The sequence below is a fragment of the Pongo pygmaeus genome, chromosome 9 (assembly GCF_028885625.2).
Source record: "Pongo pygmaeus isolate AG05252 chromosome 9, NHGRI_mPonPyg2-v2.0_pri, whole genome shotgun sequence".
Lineage (NCBI taxonomy): Eukaryota > Metazoa > Chordata > Mammalia > Primates > Hominidae > Pongo > Pongo pygmaeus.
In genome coordinates this window covers 131,745,418-131,767,978 of record NC_072382.2, presented here as the reverse complement: position 1 = coordinate 131,767,978, position 22,561 = coordinate 131,745,418, and the positions used below count along the sequence as shown (strand labels likewise).

General features: G+C 41.7%; 1 protein-coding gene across 4 annotated transcripts in view; it reads left to right on the top strand.

Annotated features, from left to right (window-relative positions):
• The window catches only part of PRDM10 (PR/SET domain 10), a 104,001-nt gene that overhangs the window by 61,515 nt on the left and 19,925 nt on the right, over positions 1–22,561 (top strand). For all 4 annotated transcript variants that reach the window (XM_054440487.2, XM_063671625.1, XM_054440488.2 and 1 more), the window contains exons 8-13: positions 4,732–4,804; positions 7,188–7,305; positions 10,175–10,304; positions 11,136–11,378; positions 17,152–17,499; positions 18,955–19,110. In XM_054440487.2, coding sequence (XP_054296462.2) covers positions 4,732–4,804; positions 7,188–7,305; positions 10,175–10,304; positions 11,136–11,378; positions 17,152–17,499; positions 18,955–19,110 — 1,068 coding nt within the window. The remainder of the gene's footprint in view (positions 1–4,731; positions 4,805–7,187; positions 7,306–10,174; positions 10,305–11,135; positions 11,379–17,151; positions 17,500–18,954; positions 19,111–22,561) is intronic.

Genomic DNA, 22,561 nt, shown 5'->3' with positions numbered 1-22,561 from the left:
TAGCAAGAGGGATTGTTTAGGGATTTTTGCAACTTTATTTTCCTAAAGTGGGTTTGTTTAAAAAAAAAAGGGGGGGGGTCATTTTCTGGTTATTCACATACTTATTGAGTAGCTACCGTGTAGTATACACTGTCATAATCCTATAAATAGAATGAAAAGTATATAGCTTTTATGCTTATCAAAGGGCCTATGTGAGGCCGGGCTTGGTGGCTCACACTTGTAATCCCAGCACTTTAGGAGGCTGAGGCGGTTGGATCACTTCAGGTCTGGAGTTCAAGACCAGCCTGGTCAACATTGCAAAACCCCGTCTCTACTAAAAATACAAAAACTAGCCGAGTGTGGTGGCGGGTACCTGTAATCCCAGCTACTTGTGAGGCTGAGGCAGGAGAACTGCTTGAACCAGGAAACTGCGCAGAGCCAACGTGAAAGCATGAGGCCCGGGGTAAGGAGGTGGTGGTTTTGGGGAGTAGACTGGTACAGATGCTCTTCTACCTATGATGGAGTTAGATCCCAATAAGCCCCATTGTAATTGAAAATATTGTAAACTGAAAATGTACTTAATACACTCAACCTACGAATATCATACCTCAGCCTGGCCTGCCTTAAATGTGATCAGAACACTTGCATTAACCTACAGTTGGGCAAAATTATCTAACACGGTGCCTATTTTATAGTAAAATATTGACTATCTCATGTAATGTATTGAATACTGTACTGAAAGTGAAAAGCAGAATGGCTGTGTGAGCACTCAGACGATTTCTACTGAACACGTCTCACTTTCGCACCATTGTAATGTCAAAAAATTGTAAGTCAAACCATTGACAGGAATGCGTCTATATCTGTGACGGAGTGATTAAAGATGTTGGTTAACTTCATTTACACACTCCGTAGTTGGGAAACAGATGTTTAGATGTATGGGCAAGATGTTTAGATGTATGAGCAAGATTTTTTTCTTTGTATGAATGTTTTACTCAAAGAATCCTATGTGCTGACTTCTGATTTCATAAATATATTTTGGGGTAATAACTATTGAAATTTATCTAAATAATAATTCTTGATGACATAATAAAATTTTGCTATGATTCTAAATGAAAATTCCTTTTTTAAAATAAAGCTTATATTAAGAACATCCCAAAAGAGGGGATCAAAATACTCTTTAGCTTCTTGATATAAATGAAAAATAGGCAAGAAATGATCATATAAGTACACAAACACTGAATTGCACAGTGCCTCCATATGGTACAAATTAGAAATGGATACCTCTTTTGATGGAGAAAGAATCCTGGATTTTGTTCAAAAGGTATGCAGAACCTCTGTTTTTGAAACCATCAGCTAGAGAATCCATAAACCCCAAAGAAAACATGTAAAAGGAGATTCGTATCTCATACCATGTATCCCAATAAATTCCTGATTTAAAAAAAAACTGAGGTGAATATTTTTTAACTGTGAAGGGCAGATTCTCTTTTAAACCAGTAGATAGAACTATAAAGTTGGAGAGAAACAAATAAGAATATAATAGTTCAGTCTAATGAACAACCATAAAACAAACAAAAAGGAAACAACAGAACGGGGGAAATATTTAAAAGGTTCAACTTTGAAAACTGACAGACTTCACTACACCCAGATGGACAAATGAACAAATGTCAGGAATTGACTTTATCTAGAGGAGGAAACAAATAGTAAAAAAAGAGTTTTAAAACAGAAAATAGCGAATGCATTCTGGGCTTAATACCTACATGATGTGTTGACAGGTCCAGCAAATCACCATGGCACATGTTTACCATGTAATAAATCTGCACATTCTGCACATATACCCTGGAACTTCAAAAAGTTAAAAAAGTTTCAACATTAATAATTTAAAAAATCCTCAAAATAACTATGAGCTACTATTTAAATTAGCAGAAATAAATGGATACAGTACAATGAATGTGAATGTTTAAAAAAATAGGAATGTTAATTATAGAATTGCATTTCATAAAACATTTCTGGACGTATATAGCAAAAATGTTCTTGGCTGAGTAAATCTAATCATTGAACGTTAATCAGAGGAAACAGTTATAAAAAGAAGACAGTACTAGACTCTACTGTATTTCACTGACCCTGATACCAATGACTGTAGGATGCATTATTATTTTATGCACCATTAAGAAAAAAATGCTACCTATTAAATTATAGTGCTTTTTAAAAATAAAAAATGGTTAGAAGGAGCTATTTTAGATTTATTTTGACATAATTTTAAAATTACATCATACTTGTGCATTCATAAAAAGACACATTGAAGCAAAATAAATTGGTTGAGGTATAAACCACTTTGTGTGCAGAGCCTGAATTCTTTTTTCTGCATCACTGTTTGACTTCACTGTGGATGTTTGTGCTTTTCTGTATGCTGTCATCTTCTGTGCCATTGAGAGTGTTGATGCAGCTGCAATATTTTAAAAATAAGTGTTCTGCTGTTGCCCCTGGCATGTTCCCTCAAGCCACTGATCACCTTCCTGCAAGTTTTGATACTGTGCTTTCCCATTTGATTGAACTCATCTGTGTCTTTTCCTCAATTGAATCACGTATCCTTGGAAGTGGAGAGGCTTTGGATCAAGCCTGTAGGAAGTTTCTGACAGCTGATGCCTTGCTGAGAAGCCCTGCAGGACGCACGCCAGCCTTGCATGGCTTTCAGATTTCTTGTGTTCTGAGGGAAATGGCAGATCTTTTTGGCTGTCATTTGCATTGCTTGGCAAGTGTTCACTCATGGGGTGTCAGTGGGCTTATAGCTGAATGAGGTGAGAACAGTACAAAGAGCTTGACCAGGTTTGTGCAGGAGCAGTGAGCAGGTAGCAAGAGCTCCATCGTGGCCATGACTGTAGAAGCCCCTAGAGTGTGAAACACATCCTGACTTCTGACCTGTGAAAATATTTAAAAATATACCTTGGAATTGATTAGGGTAGGATTTATAATAGTAAAATGATAATCCATCTTAAAGTACAACTACAGGGGCATAGTTAATTAAATTATAGAATACAGACTATGTAGACTATTATTCCACAGTAAAAAATAAAGTGTCTTTATAAACATTTCCATATATTTAAAATAATCCATAAAAATTATATATGATTAATTCATTTAGTAATTGATATATTAAACTCTTACTGTGTCTGAGACCTTAGAAAACATAGACCAGCTCCCTATGTTCAGGGAACCTGTATTCTAGAGCAGACATGGACAGAAAGATGTAAACAAGCAAATAATAACTCATGGGGTAAGTTCCATGAAGGAAACAGATGGTGCAGAAAGAGCAGGTAACAAGAAAGGGACCGATTTTGATGTGATGGTTAGGGAAGGCCCTGCTGATGAGGCTGTACTGAGGCTGAGAACTATGGAATGGGGCCAGCACTACAGAGGGTTAGGGCAGGGGTGAGGGCAAAGAGCCCAGCACTCGTGGGGGTAAAACAGCAGGGCTGAAGGCTTGGGGTGGTGAAGCACTTGGCATGTTTGAGCAGCTGAACGCAGGCCCTGTTGACTGAAGCGTGTGTCAGGGAGATTGACAAGGACTGAGGTTGCTTTTCCAGGTTGGGGAGATTGTGGAGCCCTTTGGAGATTATCATCAAGCATTTCAGGTTTACTATGAGACGAGAAGCCGTTGACTGCATGACAAGATCTGATTGTGTGTTCTTTTTATTGATACATATTGGTTATACGTATTTTTGGGATACATGTGATATTTTGATGCCGGTATATGATGTGTAGTGATCCACCTGGGGTAACTGGGATTTCAGGAGGCCACTCTGACTACTGTGTAGATTGCAGAGCAAAGAAGAGGCCAGTCAGAAGGCCAAGTGGTCATCCAGGCAAGAAATGGTCTTGGCATATGCATCAGGGTGGCAAAAGCAGGGATGGAGAACAATTGAGGGAGCGGTAGTCCTTGCTAAAGGCATATAGAAGCAAGCAGAGGAATCAAAGGCACCTTTCAGATTTCAAGTCTGAGCAACTGGGTGGAAGGTATTCATCAAGATGGGGAAGATGGGTGGAGGTGTGAGTTGGAAAGCATTGAGAATTCCATTCTGGACATGCTAAGTTTGATCTGTTTATGAGACATCCAAAACATCCAGTCAAACACACTCAGAGGGAACAGAGAAAGAGGGTCTCGGATGGAGATATTGATTTGGGATTCATTAGCATAGAGTTGGTTGGAAATGACTGTGGCCACCTGAGGTCAAAACAAGAAGGCCCTACACTCTGACTAAGCTTTGAGCCACACCAATATTTAGAAGTTAGGGAGAAAAAAAAAGAGACAAACAGAGCGAGCAGAAGTAGCCAGTGAGTGGGTGGGAGAAGGTGGTTGCCTTTGAAGTTGTCATTGGTGACCCCAGTAGGGGTTGTTTGGTGGCAACCACTATGACTACGACCCTGTAAAAACCGGTGTTTAAATATAGATAAGAAATCAGAGGAGGCTGTTTTATTTAGTTGAAGAGACTATGATTATAATTCTTGTGAAGTTATTCTAGTAACAGAAACTATTTTCTGAAAAAGAAAACAGGCAGTGCGTCTTGGCAAATGAACTTCCTGACTGATCTGCTGGAAAGGTATTGCAAAGGGAGTTCACAGCATGATCTTTTTTTCCTTTGTTAATGGGCTGTGGAAAAGCCTGAATTGTTTCCTGTAAGCAGGAGAAATAATTTAAGCATGCAAAGAACATCTGGTGATGTCCCCAGTTCTTGATGATATTCTTGCTTCTTGCAGGTGTGGTATGCCGCATCCTATGCTGAGTTCGTGAACCAGAAAATTCATGACATTTCTGAGGAAGAAAGGAAAGGTGGTTAGACGTTTATGTTTTACATTTTCTATATGAATTCTAAATTGTATATATCACATCTTTATGAAACCTCTAATTTTTTTTTGTCTCAGTATATTTCAGAAGCTATTCCAGTAGGTTTTTTAGAGACACACATCTCCATCTAATTCAGTGTCAAATTACAATGACATTTACATTTCTTTCATGTGTGCTGGAAAATAATATTGAATATAATGAAAACTTCCAAATACCAAATTAGAACCTAGATTAGAGGATGATTCCTATCCAGATTTGATCATCTCTGAGGATATACCAAGGCAGGCATTGGCTTTGTTTTTAATGCAAATGTCACTGAAGTACAATCTACATGCAGAAAGCTGCACACATCATAAGTATACGGCTTAAATTTTCACAAAGTGAACACACCCATATAACCTGCACCCAGATCAAGAAACAGAGCATTACTGTGCCCCAGAAGTTTCTTTGTGCTGCCTTCTAATTCCTACTCCCAAGTGTAACTCTCTCCTGACTTCCAGTGCCACACATAAGATATGCTTGTTATCGAATTGTGCATAATAGAATTACCTGATGTGTACACTTTTGGTGCCTGGGCATCTTTTGCTCAACATGGTATTTGTGAGATTCATCCACATTGGTGTATATAATTTATTTATTCTCATTGTTATTTGGTATTCTAGTGTATAAATGTAAAACAATTGATTTATCCATTTTACTGTAGATTTGGTTGTGAAATGCAATTCTGACACTAACTATCCAGAGTTAGGTCAAGTTTCACAGGCTCAGGGCAGTCAAGACACCCCTGACTTCAGACACCAGCTGGAGGCTCTGGAGCTCCCAAGCCCCAGACCAATTAGCTACAGGTTAGGAGCTTCCCAGTAGCTCCTCAGGTTTGATGATTCACAAGAATGACTCACAGAACTCGGAAAAGCACTACTCTTTTTTTTTTTTTTGAAACGGAGTCTTGCTCTGTCACCGAGGCTGGAGTGCAGTGGCGTGATCTCGGCTCACTGCAAGCTCCGCCTCCCGGGTTCACGCCATTCTCCTGCCTCAGCCTCCCGAGTAGCTGGGACTACAGGTGCCTGCCACCATGCCTGGCTAATTTTTTGTGTATTTAGTAAAGACAGGGTTTCACCGTGTTAGCCAGGATGGTCTCAATCTCCTGACTTCATGATCTGCCCGCCTCAGCCTCCCAAAGTGCTGGGATTATAGGCGTGAGCCACCTCGCCCGGCTGAAAAAGCACTATTCTTAACGATGGCCATTTTGTTATAATCCTTTATATTTACTATAATATATAGATCTATATATCTAATATATAAAAATGTATGATTTTTATATATTAGGGCCAGCCAAATGAAGAGATGCATATGGTGAGGTCTGGGAGGCCCCAAAATGTCCTCAGGACATGCCACCCTCCTGGTACATTGATGTATGATTCCCAACCGTAGAAGCTCACCCGAGCTTCAGTGTCCAGCATTTTTATTGAGACATCATTACACAGGCATGACTGATTCAATCATTGGCCGGGTGATCAAGCTTGACTGCCAGCTCCCCCTTCTCTCCCTCCTTCCATGAGGTCAGGCTGATAACCCCTGGCTCGAAGCCCCACATTTCCAATTACATGGTTGAGCTTTCCTGCATGGCCTGTCCCTGCTCTGAAGCATCTCATTAGAATAAATTTGGGTATGTTTGTGGGGTGGGACACCGTGAATAACAAAGACACTCCTATTACTCAGGAAATTCCAGTGACTTAAAGGTTACCAACTAGGGACAAAGACCAGGCAGATTCTTTATTACACGATGAGATTGTTTCTAGTTTTTGGCTATTTTGAAGAGTGCTGCTGTGAGCATTCTTATGTGTCTTTTAGTGAACATATGTGCACATTTCTGTTGGGTATGTATCTAGGAGTGGAGTTGCTGGGTCATGGAGTATGCCTATATTCAACTTAGGGGATGCTTCTGAACAGTTTGCTAAAGTAATTATACTGGGCATTGACTTTTAAGTTATTTGTGCTAAAATATACCCTCAGATTATGAAACTTGGATCTGAATCGCTAGGTTATCTGAATACAGATCTTTGTAACATCTTACGTGTTTTCGGTGCGGTGAAGTCGTGTGTGTATTTTGAGGGCTGTGAGAGGGTGATGCGAGGGTACTTGTTCCTTTGATGTCTTGCATGGATGCATTAGAAAATAAGATCCTAAAAAGCAACTCTCTGCCAAATTTTAGCTTTTGATTTGATAAAGCAGTAATGCAAACAGCAGATACTGTATACTTATGAACTCTTTGGGCTGCAGCAAGATAAGCATGGTGGGGATCACAGGCATTTGAGTTTTATTGGTGTCTATTGATCATCAGCCTTTATGATTTCTCTCCTGTGACTAGTTCTTCGAGAGCAAGAGAAGAATTGGCCCTGCTATGAATGTAACCGCCGATTTATAAGCTCGGAGCAGTTGCAACAGCATCTCAATTCTCATGATGAGAAACTAGATGTGTTTAGCAGGTATGTATGAGGGAGAAAGGCTCACAGACTGAGTTTATAAAGGTTCAGAATCATTTCTATATTGTCCACTAGCTAATGAGTGTCTCCGACTGTCATGTATAGATAGGTAACCAGGTGGGCTACTGAGGGAACAGTGTTACCTGTCCTCTCCTTTTCCCTCTGCTCCTCATTTACTATTATCCATCTTTTCCAGCATAACCAATACCCAGCAATGGGAGATCCTTTCACCTTTGGTAAATCTCCCTTAATTGGAGATTCCGAAATAGGAATTTTTGAGATAGCACATACCTTTAAAATAATCTGCATCTGTGATTTTCAGACTTTTTTCAGCAGTACAATTACTTAATCAAACCAAATCTATGTTTATTTCCACTATATAAAAAAGACAGATGAGGGGAGAATCATATGGGATGAAGTGGGCAGGGGCCAGATCAGGTAGGGCCTTATGGGAAATGGTAAGAAATTTAGATTTTATTCCAAGTGTGATGAGAAGTCTTTAGAGGGTTTTGGTCGGGGAGTATTGTGATGTTGATTGTATTTTTTTTTTTAAACCATTTTGGATAAAAATAACACCTGGAAAAAAATAATCACTAGCTTATACTGGAGTAAGAGTGAAGACAAGGAGTCCTGTTAGCATCTATCACAATAGTTTGGGGGAGGAATGAGGGTGGTTTGGAGTAGGGTTGTGCCAGGGGGACAGATGTAGGGTTGCCAGCTTTTCCAGGGTTTGGAAAGAGAGGAGATGCGTGAGATGGTAGTTGGGTAAGTGGGAAAGCAAATGTTCTAGGGAAGTACCATACAATTGCCCACTCTATTAAATGCCCACTTGGGGTTCATGGTTATGAAATGAAAGTGAGCCCACTAGCATGGCTGTGCATTGTTCTCCAGCTTCATTCAGCTGCAGGGATGCTGGTGCAGAGCAGGCAGGGAATTGAATTACACAGGGCTGTGGCTTTGCCAAGTGCTCATAACACACATTGAGAAAACAGAGCAGCCGTGGGATGGGAACTGAGAGCACGCACAAGGGAGTGGTTCCAGTGGATGACCTTGCAGTGTGTGCTGTGGAGGAAGGGGAGAGAACATCAAGGCAGTGATGCAGAGCTGCACAAAAGCACCAGAAGGATTGGATTGGAGATGCTTGCGTGGCTGAAGGGTTGTTGAGTGCTGGGTACTAGAAGGAGTAAACTACAGAGCCAGGATAGTGTCCGAGTGGGCAGTGCATGGGACTGGTGTGAAGAGGCTTACAAGGGTGACAGGGTCTAGAATGTGACCACAGGGGTAAATGTCTAAGCGGGGGTGGACACAGTGAGATTTGAGTCACTCCTGGGAATCTCCAAAACTCTGTTCGTGGCTCTATGGTAGCATTTTTTTATTTTATATTGTGATTTTTGGTTTATATGCCAGCTCCCTCTTCTAGACCCCTGAGGGTAAAATCTGTTGCCTGTAATCTGATGTCCTTAGTGCCTAGCACAGTATGTGATACACAGTAGGTAATACGTTTGTTAGCCAACTGTTAAGAGAAACCTGGGACAACTAGGAAGATTTGAACTTTGACTTGATATAATAATACTCAGCAACTCTCAGATATTTCTCAGGTGTGATAATGGTATTGTGGTCATATATATATATAAAGAGTTCTTATGATTCAGAGACACATGCCAAGATATCTAGAGATGAAAAGATATCTGGGATTTGCTTCCAAATCATCTACTGGGTATGTGTGTGGGCAAGTGGTGGGGATATAGATGGAAAATGTTGGCCATGGGTTGAAAAATGTTGGAATTGGGTTATGGGTTCATTGGGCTCATCATGCTATTCTCTACATTTACCTAGGTTCAGAATTTTCCAACATGAAGAGTCTTTTAAAAGTTCCTGGAAAAAATATATAGTATTTGTTAAATTATTAAATAAATGAGTGGAAGAATAAAATTTGATCTGATTGACGTTGTACACTTCCCACATACATATCTTCTAAAAGAAGCTTTCATAACCTACTTTTTTAAGCCTCTTTTATTAAGGAATTTGTGTTTGTTGGCAATTCATGCCAGGCATGGTGGCTCATGCCTGTAATCCCAGCACTTTGGGAGGCCCAAGAGGGAGGATTGCTTGAGTTCCAGACCAGCCCAGGCAACACGGTGAAACCCCGTCTCTACAAAAAATTAAATAAAATTAGCTGGGTATGGTGCTACATGCCTGTAGTCCCAGCTACTTGGGACACTGAGGTGGGAGGCTCGCTTGAGCCCAGGTGGCTGAGGCCACAGTGAGCCATGATTACATCACTGCGCTCCAGCCCGGGTAGCAGAGCAAGACCTAGCCTCAGGAAAAAAAAAAAAAAAAATCCATTAAAGGGGACGCAAAATTTAATTGATGTTTACTAGGCATGTTATGAAACAATTGAATTAGAAATTTGTTCTGACCTTCCAGAAGCTTGTAGTAAAACAAGAAAGCTGTTTGAATTTGGCCACAGTTCTTGGAAGGAATATGAGGTGAGGCCGGGGAAAAAGAGAGAAATAATGGGAATCTTGTCTCAGATGACATCTCCTGGGAACACGCTCAAAGGCTTAGCATGTTCTGTCCTGTCTGCCTTTCTCACAACATTTCAGAAGCAAAATATTGTCAGTGCTTTGAATTTTTATAGCTCTTTTCTTTAGAATAATTGAAGACATATCTTTAAGCTGTCATAGAGGGGAAGGATGAGGCATTCAGAAAGTGTATATTAGTAAAACAGTTGTTTCCATTGGAGAAAATCTGGGAAGGTAATAAGGTGAGAGGAATCAAACTCTGGGGTTAGTAAGGATCATTTAGGTCGCTACTTGTTATGGAGTATTATGTAACCATGACGACCTGTAACCCAATCTCTTGTCCCCAGAACAAGAGGCAGAGGAAGGGGACGAGGCAAGAGGCGATTTGGTCCAGGTCGACGGCCGGGGCGTCCTCCAAAATTTATCCGCCTGGAAATCACCAGCGAAAATGGGGAAAAGAGTGACGATGGGACACAGGTACGGGGGGACAGGAAGGAGCCCTCCTTAGATGCTTGTGTGGAGGACTCACCAGATCCCTGACGAGACCTAAATACAAAGACCTTCCCAATGTTTGTAGACCTTTCCTATCAGACCTTGCTGCCTGTTAATTAAAGCATGATTGGAGAATGCCAGAGAAGAATGTATTTTCGAGTGTTACCTACAACAAAAACCCAACTTTGCTGCTCTAAAGATTTAAAATTGACCAGAGTTGGCCGGGCGTGGTGGCTCATGCCTGTAATCCCAGCACTTTGGGAGGCTGAGGTGGGCGGATCACGAGGTCAGGAGATCGAGACCATCCTGGCTAACACGGTGAAACCCCGTCTCTACTAAAAATACAAAACAAATTAGCCGGGCGTGGTGGGCACCTGTAGTCCCAGCTACTCGGGAGGCGGAGGCAGGAGAATGGTGTGAAGCCGGGAGGCGGAGCTTGCAGTGAGTCGAGATCGCGCCACTGCACTCCAGCCTGGGGACAGAGCGAGACTCTGTCTCAAAAAAAAAAAAATAAAATAAAATAAAAATAAATAAAATTGACCAGAGTTAGTAGAGGTGGACTTTGTTTAATTAGTTTAAACAATTAAAATTATTGATATTCCAGAAAAGTCAGATCACAGTCTTTTCCTTGTTAAGTGGTCTGGAGCCTCTCCTGCTTTTGCCTTCTGTGCATACTTACCTAATTAACTTTCCCAGAGGGAGAATATTTTTTCTGAGTATTATGAATCTAGTCATTCCGAAATAAGCAGCAATTCTAAATCTGAGCCGACAGTCCCTCTGGCACTGATCTCTATTCCTGGTTATTGCAAATTTCAGGACTTGCTACATTTTCCCACAAAGGAGCAATTTGATGAGGCTGAACCAGCCACTCTGAATGGGCTGGATCAACCAGAACAGACCACTATCCCAATCCCTCAGCTGCCACAAGAAACCCAGTCTTCCCTGGAACATGAACCAGAAACTCACACCCTGCACCTGCAGCCGCAGCATGAAGAGAGCGTGGTGCCCACCCAGAGCACGCTGACAGCCGACGACATGCGCAGAGCCAAGCGCATCCGAGTAAGTGGGGAAAGCCGGCGGCTCCTTGCACCAGCCGCTCATCTTCCTCCCACCACCAGCTCTCTGGTGATTTTCCAACCTATTCACCTTCCACTCTGAAATCTTGCATATAGCCTGTCACATGCTCGATCCCCTTTGAAAGAAAGTATTCACTATTTCTCAGTGTCTCTGTGTCCTGTGGCAGGTTGGCATGGCTGGTCCTAGATTCGACCAATTTAGTGATGACACAGAGGCCTAGAGGTTGGCAGCTCCTGGACTAGCTCTCTGCATCCCTCAATTCACAGATTGGAAGTGGAGAAATAAGTACATTTAGTTATAATAATCATTTACATTTTAAACCAGGCTAATTTGTGCCTAATCGTAGCTCTCAAGTTGATTTTGGGTAACTAAATGTGCTTATCTACAGCTTCCCAGGGGAGAATGGCAAATGTCATTACTCATCAATGTAAAGAGACCTGTGTCCAAGTTGATATGGTAGGTACAGTTCACACACCTGGGGACAGCTTGAGCCAAAGCTGTCAGTTCGAGAGTTAGTCAGTGTCTGAGTCACGGCACCTGTGTCTTGGCCTCAGCCCATGCGGCTGCAGGGCTTTCCTGACTTGCAGTTTAGATGTGTTTTCTCTTATTATTTCACAAATAGCATGTGACTCTGAGTGAGGAACTGCAGGGGATTCGTGTGGAAAACAATATGGCTTTGTGGGATAAGTGTGTGTGCTGATAAAAACCAATGACTTAAAACCCATGTTTGTGGCAGCTGAGTGCATAAAGACTCATTGGTACTTTCCGGTAGATGAAACAGACGTTTTGTATAACTTCCCAGGCTTTACAATTTCTACATGCATGATCGTTCAGCGTATGTTTCTTTTGGTCTTCTTATTTGCCTATAGGCTAGAAGGGACCTTGAAAAATAGTCTAGTCCATGCCTTCATGTAAAAACACATTTACACATTTGTAGTCATATGATAGCTTTGAAGGGCTCTAAGACCTCTGAGGCTAAACAGCTTTTATGAGGGCCCTGTAATCGAAACATATAAAACTCTCAGCTCACTGTATATTATTTCACAAGAGTATAGCAACATACAGAAATATAGGCCAGCAAGGAAAAAAAGCTATGAATTAATATCATCCCATCCGTCCTTCTCCTTTAGTTCCTAATCTGCACTTCTTTCTCTTGCTCAATTACTATATTTTCTGCTTTGGCCATTCTGATTTTTTTTACTAAGTCCAGATAAATGCCTGCTAGATTTTTTTTTTTTTTTTTTTGGAAGGAAAAAAAACCGAAGCCTACACATGCAGTGAAGTTGTGGACGCACAAACACAGTCCAGCCGTAATTGTACTTGCATTTTTGAATGAGCAGGGTTACTGGTTTTGGTACAAGGTTCCTTGTGTCAAAGCAAAAGCCATATGTATCTGGCTTTTGGAGGTCAGTCTTAGTTGAGCTATTTTGTTTTTTTTTCCTCACATGTTCTAAAAAGTAGGGCTATGTATTTTTTCATCTTTTCTATCCAGATTGGTAATGACCAACTGAAGGGAAGTCTTCCAATCCAATTGGTAATGTAACTATTTTTCTCTCCTCTAATGCTGCCTGCTCAGTTGGAGCTGCAGGTAGGTTTGTTTCCTGTGTTTCACATAACAGAATGTTACTTAAGTGTTTGCCTGACCTGCTGTTCTTTGCAACCTGTACTTACTAAATCCTGGTGTAAACCACAATTTGGTTGCTACAGTAAATGCAAATTAATGAATAATGATAATTTATTTGTAAATAGATCAAGGAATAAATTGTGGGCTGCAGGTTCCTCATATACAAAATGAAGGGTAGGACTAAGTGATCTCCAAGGTCCCTTCCAGCGCTAAAACCACTGGAATGACTTATGCAATAGTGTTGAGTTCTAACTGTCTATTTGGCACTATGCTAGGTACACAATAGAATTTTCACTTGAGCTTGCAGTCTAAGTAGGAAATCAGTACTAATGTAGGGGAGTTTACAGTTAGGTGTTAAATGTAAAAGTATAACTTGGAAGAGTGAAAGGTCGAAGTAAAATAGAGGAGTCAGTAAAAATTCTTGGATAAGGTGAGACTTAGACTAGCCCTTGAAAGAGAGAGAGGAGGAAGGTAGACTGTTTCAGAGAATGATAGCCATAGGATCAGAGGCCCAGACACAGGAGGTTCTTGCTGTGGTTCGGACAGTGCAGACATGAGTCTGGCCCTAGCAGGGGTGCAGTGGAAGGATGGTGCAGAGTGAGCTGAGTTGGGCAGGGCTGGCCAACCAAAGGCTTTCAAAGTGGGCAGAAAATTGTCCAAAGGAAAGTTGTTTAAAAGACCCCAAAACTGCCAGGCATGGTGGCTCACGCCTATAATCTCGGCACTTTGGGAGGCTGAGGCAGGTGGATTGCTTGAGCCCAGGAGTTCGAGACCAACCTGGGCAACATGGTGAAACCCTGTCTCTACTAAAAAAAAAAAATACAAAAAATAGGTGGACATGGTGGCATGCACCTGTAGTCTCAGCTACTCAGGAGGCTGAGATGAGAGAATCCTCTGAGTCTGGGAAGTCGAGACTGCAGTGAGCTGTGATTGTGCCACTGCACTCCAGCCTGGGCGATGGAGTGAGACCCTGTCTCAAAAAAAAGTCCCCAAAACCCCAAATCAACAAACGTGATTGTTTGATTTCCTTTTTGTGTCAGGATTAAAATAATATAAAAATTGATCAATAATTTAGGTTCTTTTAGCTATTAATATCAAACTTTAGAAACATTTTAGCCAGGCGTGGTGGCATGTACTTAGAAGTCCCAGCTACCCTGGAGGCTGAGGTGGGAGGATTGCTTGAGTCCAGGAGGTTGAGGCTGCAGTTAGCTATGATCATGCCACAACACTCCAGCCTGGGCGATGGAGCAAGACCCCATCTCTAAAAAACAAACAAACCCCCTAAACTTTAGAAACATTTTATAATCTCTGTCCACAAATAATCTGTTGTCTCAGAATTCATTGCAATGTGAGTTGCATCCCAAATCACAGAATTTAGCAACAATACGATTTTGGTATCCCTAGAGTAGCTGATGTATATGTATAGTGTGGTGGATTGCCTGACGAACTCAGGAAGCAGAAGAACTAGAGTGGATCTGTGTGCTGTCTCTGACATTTTTCATCATTTCTTCTAGAAATGTGTACAGGTTGTGGCTCTGAGCTACAGAAGACACCTTAGAACAGAAATGGCCTGCAAGTGGGTCAAGGGGTGGGAACACTTTCAGCATTTTTACGACCTTGTAATATGACGATCCCATTAGTATCATTAGATCAGAGAAATACAATCTAGTTCTTGAGTACAGACAATGTTCAGGGCTCCATGGAAATTGAAAAGATGATAAGGTTTGTCAATAGAGCCAAGAAAGTGGAGCCAGGTGGTGGCTCAGTTTAAATCAAGTGTCTGAAGGTACTCACGCTAATCAGAAATGACAGAAGACTGATTAGCATAATGGACCAAAACAAAACTGAGTTCTGGATTTGGCACCCAAGGAGAAATGGCATCCTCAGCAGGACCACAATCAATGTGCATTGTGTCTGTTCTTGGACACTTCAATGAACTTGGATAAAGGAAAAGATTCCTACATGGCAAAAGTGCTCTGAATCTTGCATCTTTGAACCTCAGAATAGTATCAGTTCATCGGCAATATTTCCGTAAAGTTTTGAAAGTAGACAAAATAGTAAAGCTTTTATGTAAAATTAGTATCCAGACAGAGTTAAAAAGATGAGGTCACTGCTGAACTGTGCACAGAAGTGAAAGCAAGCCCTGTGGCTGATTTGAGAAAAAACTATGCTTTTTTTTTTTTTGAGACAGAGTCTCACTGCAACCTCCACCTCCCAGGTTCAAGCGATTCTCCTGCCTCAGCCTCCCCAGTAGCTGGGATTACAGCCCTGGGGTACAGGTGCCTGCTACCACGCCTGGCTAATTTTTGTATTTTTGGTGGAGACAGGGTTTTACTATGTTGGTGAGGCTGGTCTCAAACTCCTGACCTCAGGTGATCTGTCCACCTAAACCTCCCAAAATGCTGGGATTATAGGCGTGGGCCACAGTGCCCAGCCAAGAAAGACCTATTCTTAAAAATCTCTGCAGATGCTGTAGAAAAATCCTTGAAATCATTTTTTGAGTTTCATATGAAATATATTTCACTGATTCTCAAATTACTTTTGAAGACTTCCTATAAGCTAAGCAACTTATTAAGGGATCTGTATACAAAGGAGAATAAAGTATGATACATCCCCTGAAGCAGCCCCATCAGCTGAAGAAGACAACAGAATTGCTGTTTATCTACTCAAGATAAATGAGTAGGTAGCAGCTTAAAAATCTTTCTCCTAGCCCGGTTAGAGAAGACCTGAGAAGGAAATCTCCTGTTACATAGTAATTATGTCTAGAAATTTCACTAAATCAAAAATAATTATTTTATTTTCCTCACATGATGATTTCACATTAAATTTAGTTTAAAAGTTGATGCTTACAAGTAATTTGAAGTTAAGAGTGTAAGCATTGTTATCACTGCACTTTCTTCATTACACAAATCGCACTAAGATCTCCATTAATCCTTCAATTACTGTTCATTTATAGCTACATAGGCACAGCCATTCACAGATATACTTGAAGGATTTCCCCCCCTTGTAGCAATCTAGAGCTTTCCCTCAGTGTTTTGAGGAACTTATGAATGAGTCTTCATTGTAAGCATAACTGAAAGATTGATTCTGCATTCTCTGTGTGAGATGATTTTGTCGATCTGCTCTCAGTAGAGCATGAGTAGTTTTTCCAGTAGTGGTGATGGGTTTGCACTGAGTACCCGTACTCTCCCACTTGGACTCCCTGTAACAATTGCATGAATTTACAAGATGGCTAATCAGCATTACAAGTGCAATCTGTGCCTGAAAACAAAGAGCAGAATTGCCTGGTCGAGGCGGGAACAGTGTGATGAGCTTAACGTTGTTAGCATGGCATTCTAACCAGTAGAACTAACTAGCTATGCTGGGACCTTATCTTCTGTTTTCTAAGTAGAAAGTGATGAAATGCATATATTCCATTTACGACATGTGCTTATGTCTCAGTCACATAAATCTGAATCCTTTCAAGAAATTCTCATGGTATAAAATTTACCCTTTAAAGTGGTTTTTAGAACATTTCTGAAGTTGTGCAATCTTCACCACTCTCTAATTCCAGAACACTTCCATCACCCCCAAAAGAAACCTGGTATCCATTTCCTCCTCCATCCTGCCACTGGCAAGGACTACCCTTCAGTTCTTTTTATTGTCTTTTTTTTTTTTTTTTGCTAAACGTTTTAATCAAGCTTCAAATTCTTTTTCTCATGGATTTCAACAAGTAACATTTGGCTGACTTGCTCCAGCCTGATTCCTGCATGTGTGACTTAGACCCTAAGTGTTTTCCTCCAAATCTTCCATTTTTATCCTGTTCCACTGTGGGATTTGTTTTATTATACAAGTCTTCTATTGGGAACACTTTTTTGTGTTACTTAAACCCTTTCAAAAGAAAACCCACATACATAGATGTAAAACAAAACACAAAAAAATTTCGTCTCTGCAAGATGAACTTCTTTGAGGATGGCGTCATTTTCAGTGTCTTCACCAGAAAAATCTCCTTTCAACTGTGTGTGTCCTAGAGTTGAACTTCTATGGGAAGTCTGTGATTGCAGAGATCATCCTCTCTTTCTCTGTAAAAGTGTGATCCAGTTGCACACTTAATTTCATCACTAAATGATCACATTTGTGTATGTCTTTCAGAATGCAGCTCTTCAGCATCTGTTTATTCGGAAGTCCTTCCGGCCTTTTAAATGCTTGCAGTGTGGGAAGGCCTTCCGGGAAAAGGACAAACTGGACCAGCACTTACGCTTCCATGGGCGGGAGGGGAACTGCCCACTGACCTGTGATCTCTGTAACAAGGGCTTCATCAGCAGCGCATCCTTGGAGAGCCACATGAAGCTCCACTCAGACCAGAAGACTTACTCTTGCATTTTTTGCCCAGAATCCTTTGACCGCCTTGATTTGTTGAAAGATCATGTGGCCATTCATATCAATGATGGCTACTTCACCTGCCCAACTTGTAAGAAACGGTTCCCAGATTTTATCCAGGTGAGTGTCTCCTGCTGAGATTCCTGTCTGCTTCCTTCTTTTGGTAAAAGAAACTTCGAGTTTTGGAAAACCGAGACTGCCTAGCACCTGCATTTTCATCCCTTCTTTGAAACAACTTTACAATTGAGAACAATATTTCTTCAATCAAACTACTTTTATACACAAAAGATTATTATGACCCTTAATTGTCCAGATCAGACATTGACATTAAAGTGTTTAAGTTACGTTACAAGTAATAAACACCCAGATCTATTATAATTTTTAAAAAGTCTTTCATAACCCATGTCAATGTCTATTGCTTATAAAATATGCAGAGCATGTAGAAGGCATACTCCCATTTTGGAGGGGCCGGGCGCATCTCCCTACTACTACTGTAGTTCCTGCTTGCTTTAACCAAGGCCATACATTTGGAAGGAAACAAAGAGAAAGTTGGTATATAATATACTTTTGTATCAGGAACCGACCGCCTCCTCGCCTGTAGTGTATTCTTTGTTGGAGCAAAATGGGTGAAGATAAATTTCAGAATACTCATGATTTCATTTGTACTTTAAGCGATAAGATTTTCCTGTGCTAGTCAGTGAATAACGAAACATTTTGTAAAAATACCCTTTTTCAATTACCAAAGGAAAAGAAGACTAGGATTTAATTTTAGTTCTGCTAGTGTTGAGAGTCTTGGAAATTTTCTCACTTCACACAAACTAGTAGAAAGGTTGCTTTAAGGCATAATTTAATGGCAAAAGAAACTCCAAAAATAATGAAGCAAACTGTCTTATAGGAATAGTTTAGTAAGACTCGCTATTTAGCTTCCATCCTCAGCTCTTTTTCATTGGATATGTGTGGCTAAGAGAGTTCAGAAGCCCTATTCCTTTATTTATCTAAAAGTAGGGGAAGTAAGTCCCAGTTGAGAAGTGACGCCAGCATCATATTGCTCTCACAAACCGGTATTGTCTTCTGTATCCACTCATTCATGTCTTTAATTCTTCACAACTTGATTTTATAAGAAGATGTAAAAGGATCAAAAGGGGCTAAATTGCTTCTATGCAGATTAAAGACGGAGAAAAGTAAGGAAGAATTGGTTTTTGTCTTCCTATAGATCCTTTTTAGCAAGATTTCATTTAAACCCAAAGGAACTTTTGCTTTTTATCTTTAAAAAAATGGGCTCCAAGTGATCAGGGCTTTGACCAAGCAAGCACTCTCTCTCTCTCTCTGTCTCTCATGTTTCAAATCATCGGGGAGGTTAGGATTTCTAAGGCTTTCTGGCTACTTGTTTTATTTCTTTGTGACAGGGACAGTATGTGTTATTGAGGCCAATTATCACATCTGATTGGATTCCTCGGCGGGGTTGATGAAAACCCATGGTAATGCATTTGGCTCCCTCTAGCGTTGACAAGCTGCCTTTGGTCATTTCCTTTGGTGCCTGCATCCCCTGAATTTTCCTGTGGTTCTTACCTCCAGGTGAAAAAACACGTGCGCAGCTTCCACTCAGAAAAGATCTACCAGTGCACAGAGTGTGACAAGGCCTTCTGTCGCCCCGATAAACTGCGACTCCACATGCTCCGGCATTCGGACCGCAAAGACTTCCTGTGTTCCACCTGTGGGAAACAATTTAAGGTATGACACCAAGACACAGCCCAAGGTGGTTCTCGTGGCCACTGTGATTATAGCAAGCTGAGGGTAAATGCCTGTTCCTTTCATCGGTTTATCACCCACCTCTGATGAACTGGACCTGAGATGCACTTTGGGCCTTGTGTTTGACTTAGTTATAAAAGTAAGGGGGAAAACTTACTCGATTCCTCAAAATAGTTAATTCAAATCCCCAAACAAGTAGAGTAAAAATGCATCATCTCCTAAAAGAATCCAAATGTATAATGACGAGTATAACTAAATCGCTATTGAGATTTCCTAACAAACCAATACCTTTACTTAACATTCAGATCAAGAGGTTTTTGTTGAGCACTGATTAAGTATAAGAGCCAGTAATTGAGCCTCGCAGCCAGCAGGACTCTCATCTAATTCAGGTGGGAAATCTGAAGAATGCTGAGAAGGCTTAGACTACTTTGGAGAATGTTAATGACCTCAAAGATTAAAACATTATAAGTATCCGTAACCCACCTGGAACTTAGAAGCAGCCAAGTAAAACCCTGCAGGGGACCCAGAAATAAAAGTTAAATAAATAAATGTAAAAACAATGAAATATGCTTCATTGGGAAATCAGGTGATTCTGCAAAAATGTCACTGGAAGACATTCTGCTGAAAATGATTATAGGTCACACTCTCATAGAAACTGGAAAAGAATCGGAAATGGATTCAGGAGAGGAAAACTAAGGGTATATTTGTAACAGATGCAAAGAAATTAAAGAGAAATAGAATTTTCAAAGCTGGTTTTATGGTAAGTGTGTTATAGAATATAATCTAATGGCTTTTAATATATAGTAGCACAATTTGGAATTCTGTAGAGAACTCCAATATGAAAAGTATAAATAGGTCTGGGATTTTTCTGTTCTTAAAAGAAAATCATATCTAAAAGGATTCCTGTTTTGCGATACTGTTTGGCCATCCATCCATCCCATCCAGCCAATGTTTTTTGATTTTTCATTTTGTGCCAGATACCATATTTCAACACCCTGGAATATTTCTTTAACATTTCTTTGCTTGCTTTCATTTTCTCTTTTACTTTCACCCAGTATATTCAACACAGTTCAATCAGGGAAGCAAAGCTACTGTGAGTGTTACAGAAGAAGATTTTCTTACAGGACTAAGAACTTAATTATAGGAGAAGACGGAGAAGTGAGGGTTGAAGGGAGAAGCTGGGAGGTCGGAAGTCAGCAGCATGCCCACAGAAGCACTGGTCTGGGTGGTCAAATGGGAACTTACCTGGGAATCTGGGAACCGAGCCCTTCCGCCTGCAGAGGGGCCCAGGAAGGAGAGCTGGTGCGGTCTGTGGAAGACTGTGTCACTGCATCTGGTGGCGGATGTGGAGCTGGCCAGCAGGGCTGGCAGTCAGGAAGACAGCTGATGGCTGGGTGGGAAAGAGACGATAAGTAGGGACCCACAGGTACCTCTATGTGACACCATCTAGAGCAGCACGGAGCTGCTTCCTTTCCACCTTCCAGGCTGGTGGGAGTTTCTCTTTGGCTAACCCCAACTCGGAACCATGCTGGGAAGGAGACTCCCTTCAAATGTAGTTCCCCTTAGCCAAGTTGACCCACCACAAAACCACTACCACCTACCTTCCTGGCATATTTTCAAACTAGAATCAGAGTAATTTTTCTAGAGAACAGCTCTGATGTCATGTCCTTTCTGAAAAACTCTTTAATAGCTCTTCACGAAGATAAATCCCGAAGTTCTTGTTACTTCTAAGATGCTACAAGATCTGGCTCCTGCCAGCCTCTCTGTTTCCCACCTCCCTGTGCACTCAGGGTGACCTGTGTGTTCAGGTCACACACATAGCTTTACCCAGGTGTGGCATACTCTCTCTCCTTGGGCCTTTGCCCTTGCTCTCACTCCTCCTCCTGACTTGAAATGCACTTCAAACTGTCATATTCCTTCACCTGGCTAACGTCACTTCATATGGGGCATTTCCTGATCCCTGGATTAACTGCTGCTTCTCCCACAAATTCCCACAGGGCCTTTTGCTGGTGACCCTGTCATAGCATTTGTGTATTGCATTTGCCTGTCCTGCTAAGTATAAGCTCCATGAGGGCAGCACTGAAGTTAAGGTGGGACCTTCCGACTTTAGGGAGCTCACACTAGAATAGAGAAAAGAATAAAGTGGCCAGGTGCATTGGCTCATGCCTGTAATCCCAGCACTTTGGGAGGCCAAGGCGGGCAGATCACCTGAGGTTGGGAGTTCAAGACCAGGCTGACCAACATGGAGAGACCCCGTCTCTACTAAAAATATAAAAGTAGCCAGGCGTGGTGGTGCATGACTGTTATCCCAGCTACTCAGGAGGCTGAGGCAGGAGAATCACTTGAACCCGGGAGGCGGAGGTTGCGGTGAGGCAAAATCATGCCATTGCACTCCAGCCTGGGTGACAGAGCGAGACTCCATCTCAAAAATGCTGTGAGAGGGATTCACTGATTTGGGGTGTAGGGGAGACCTCATAGATATGGTGACACTTTTGAATCCACTCATGGGTGGGAAACAGTTTGCCAGCTAGGGAAAGGGAGAGGTGAGGAGTGAGGGAGGAATATCGGCATCTCAAGCAGAGGGAGCAGCAGGGAGTGGTGATGCCGCATTGGGGAGATTGGGAGAAGGAGAGTGATGGAGGGCGTGGCAAGAGGAAGCCAGGGACTCAGGTTAAGCTAGCGTACTGTGCTAAGTAATTAGACTTACCAGGAAGTGAGCCCTAAGCATTTCAGAGCTGGGCTAATTCAGGCCGAGGCAGTGGGTGTGGAGAAGAGGGGCCATGTTCAAGACAGGCGTCGTGGGAGGCTGACAAGACCTTGCACTTGGATGGAAGGGGGAAGGGTGGACAGCAAGGAATGGAGATTTGCAGCTTGAGAAGCTAGATGTTTGGGAACACCGCTGATACCAAAAAGCACGACTTAGGCAGAAGGAGTGGGGGCAGATAGCGGATTTGGTTTGGGGGATGTTAGGATGGAAAGGCCTCATGGAGATTTGGCATCCAACAAATGTGTGCCCGTCACGATGTGCAGAGCATGGTGTGGTATTTGTGTTAGGCTTTGAAATTTACGTGATGATTTGGTTAAGGTCAACTGGTTGTTTAAAGGGAATAGACGGGAACTAGTGAATGTTGATGCTTAGAAAAAAGTGGGAATGCGAGAGGAGTTGGAGGAAAAGGAAAAGAAAAAAAGTGGCAATGCAACAGTGCTTTGCCATTGTATCTACACTAAAGAAAGATACTGTCATTTAGGGCAGTGTCCTTAATCCAAATCCTACTGTAGCCTACAAAGCGCTGAACATTCCCTCCTGGGCTTTCCAGAAATGAAGGCAGGTGGGATAGGAAGAAAGAGCAGTTGGGTCATATGCATTGTAGCAGAAGAGGCAGGTAGGTGAGGGAGGCCCAGCATTTGAGCTCGGCCCTTATCCTGCTCCCTG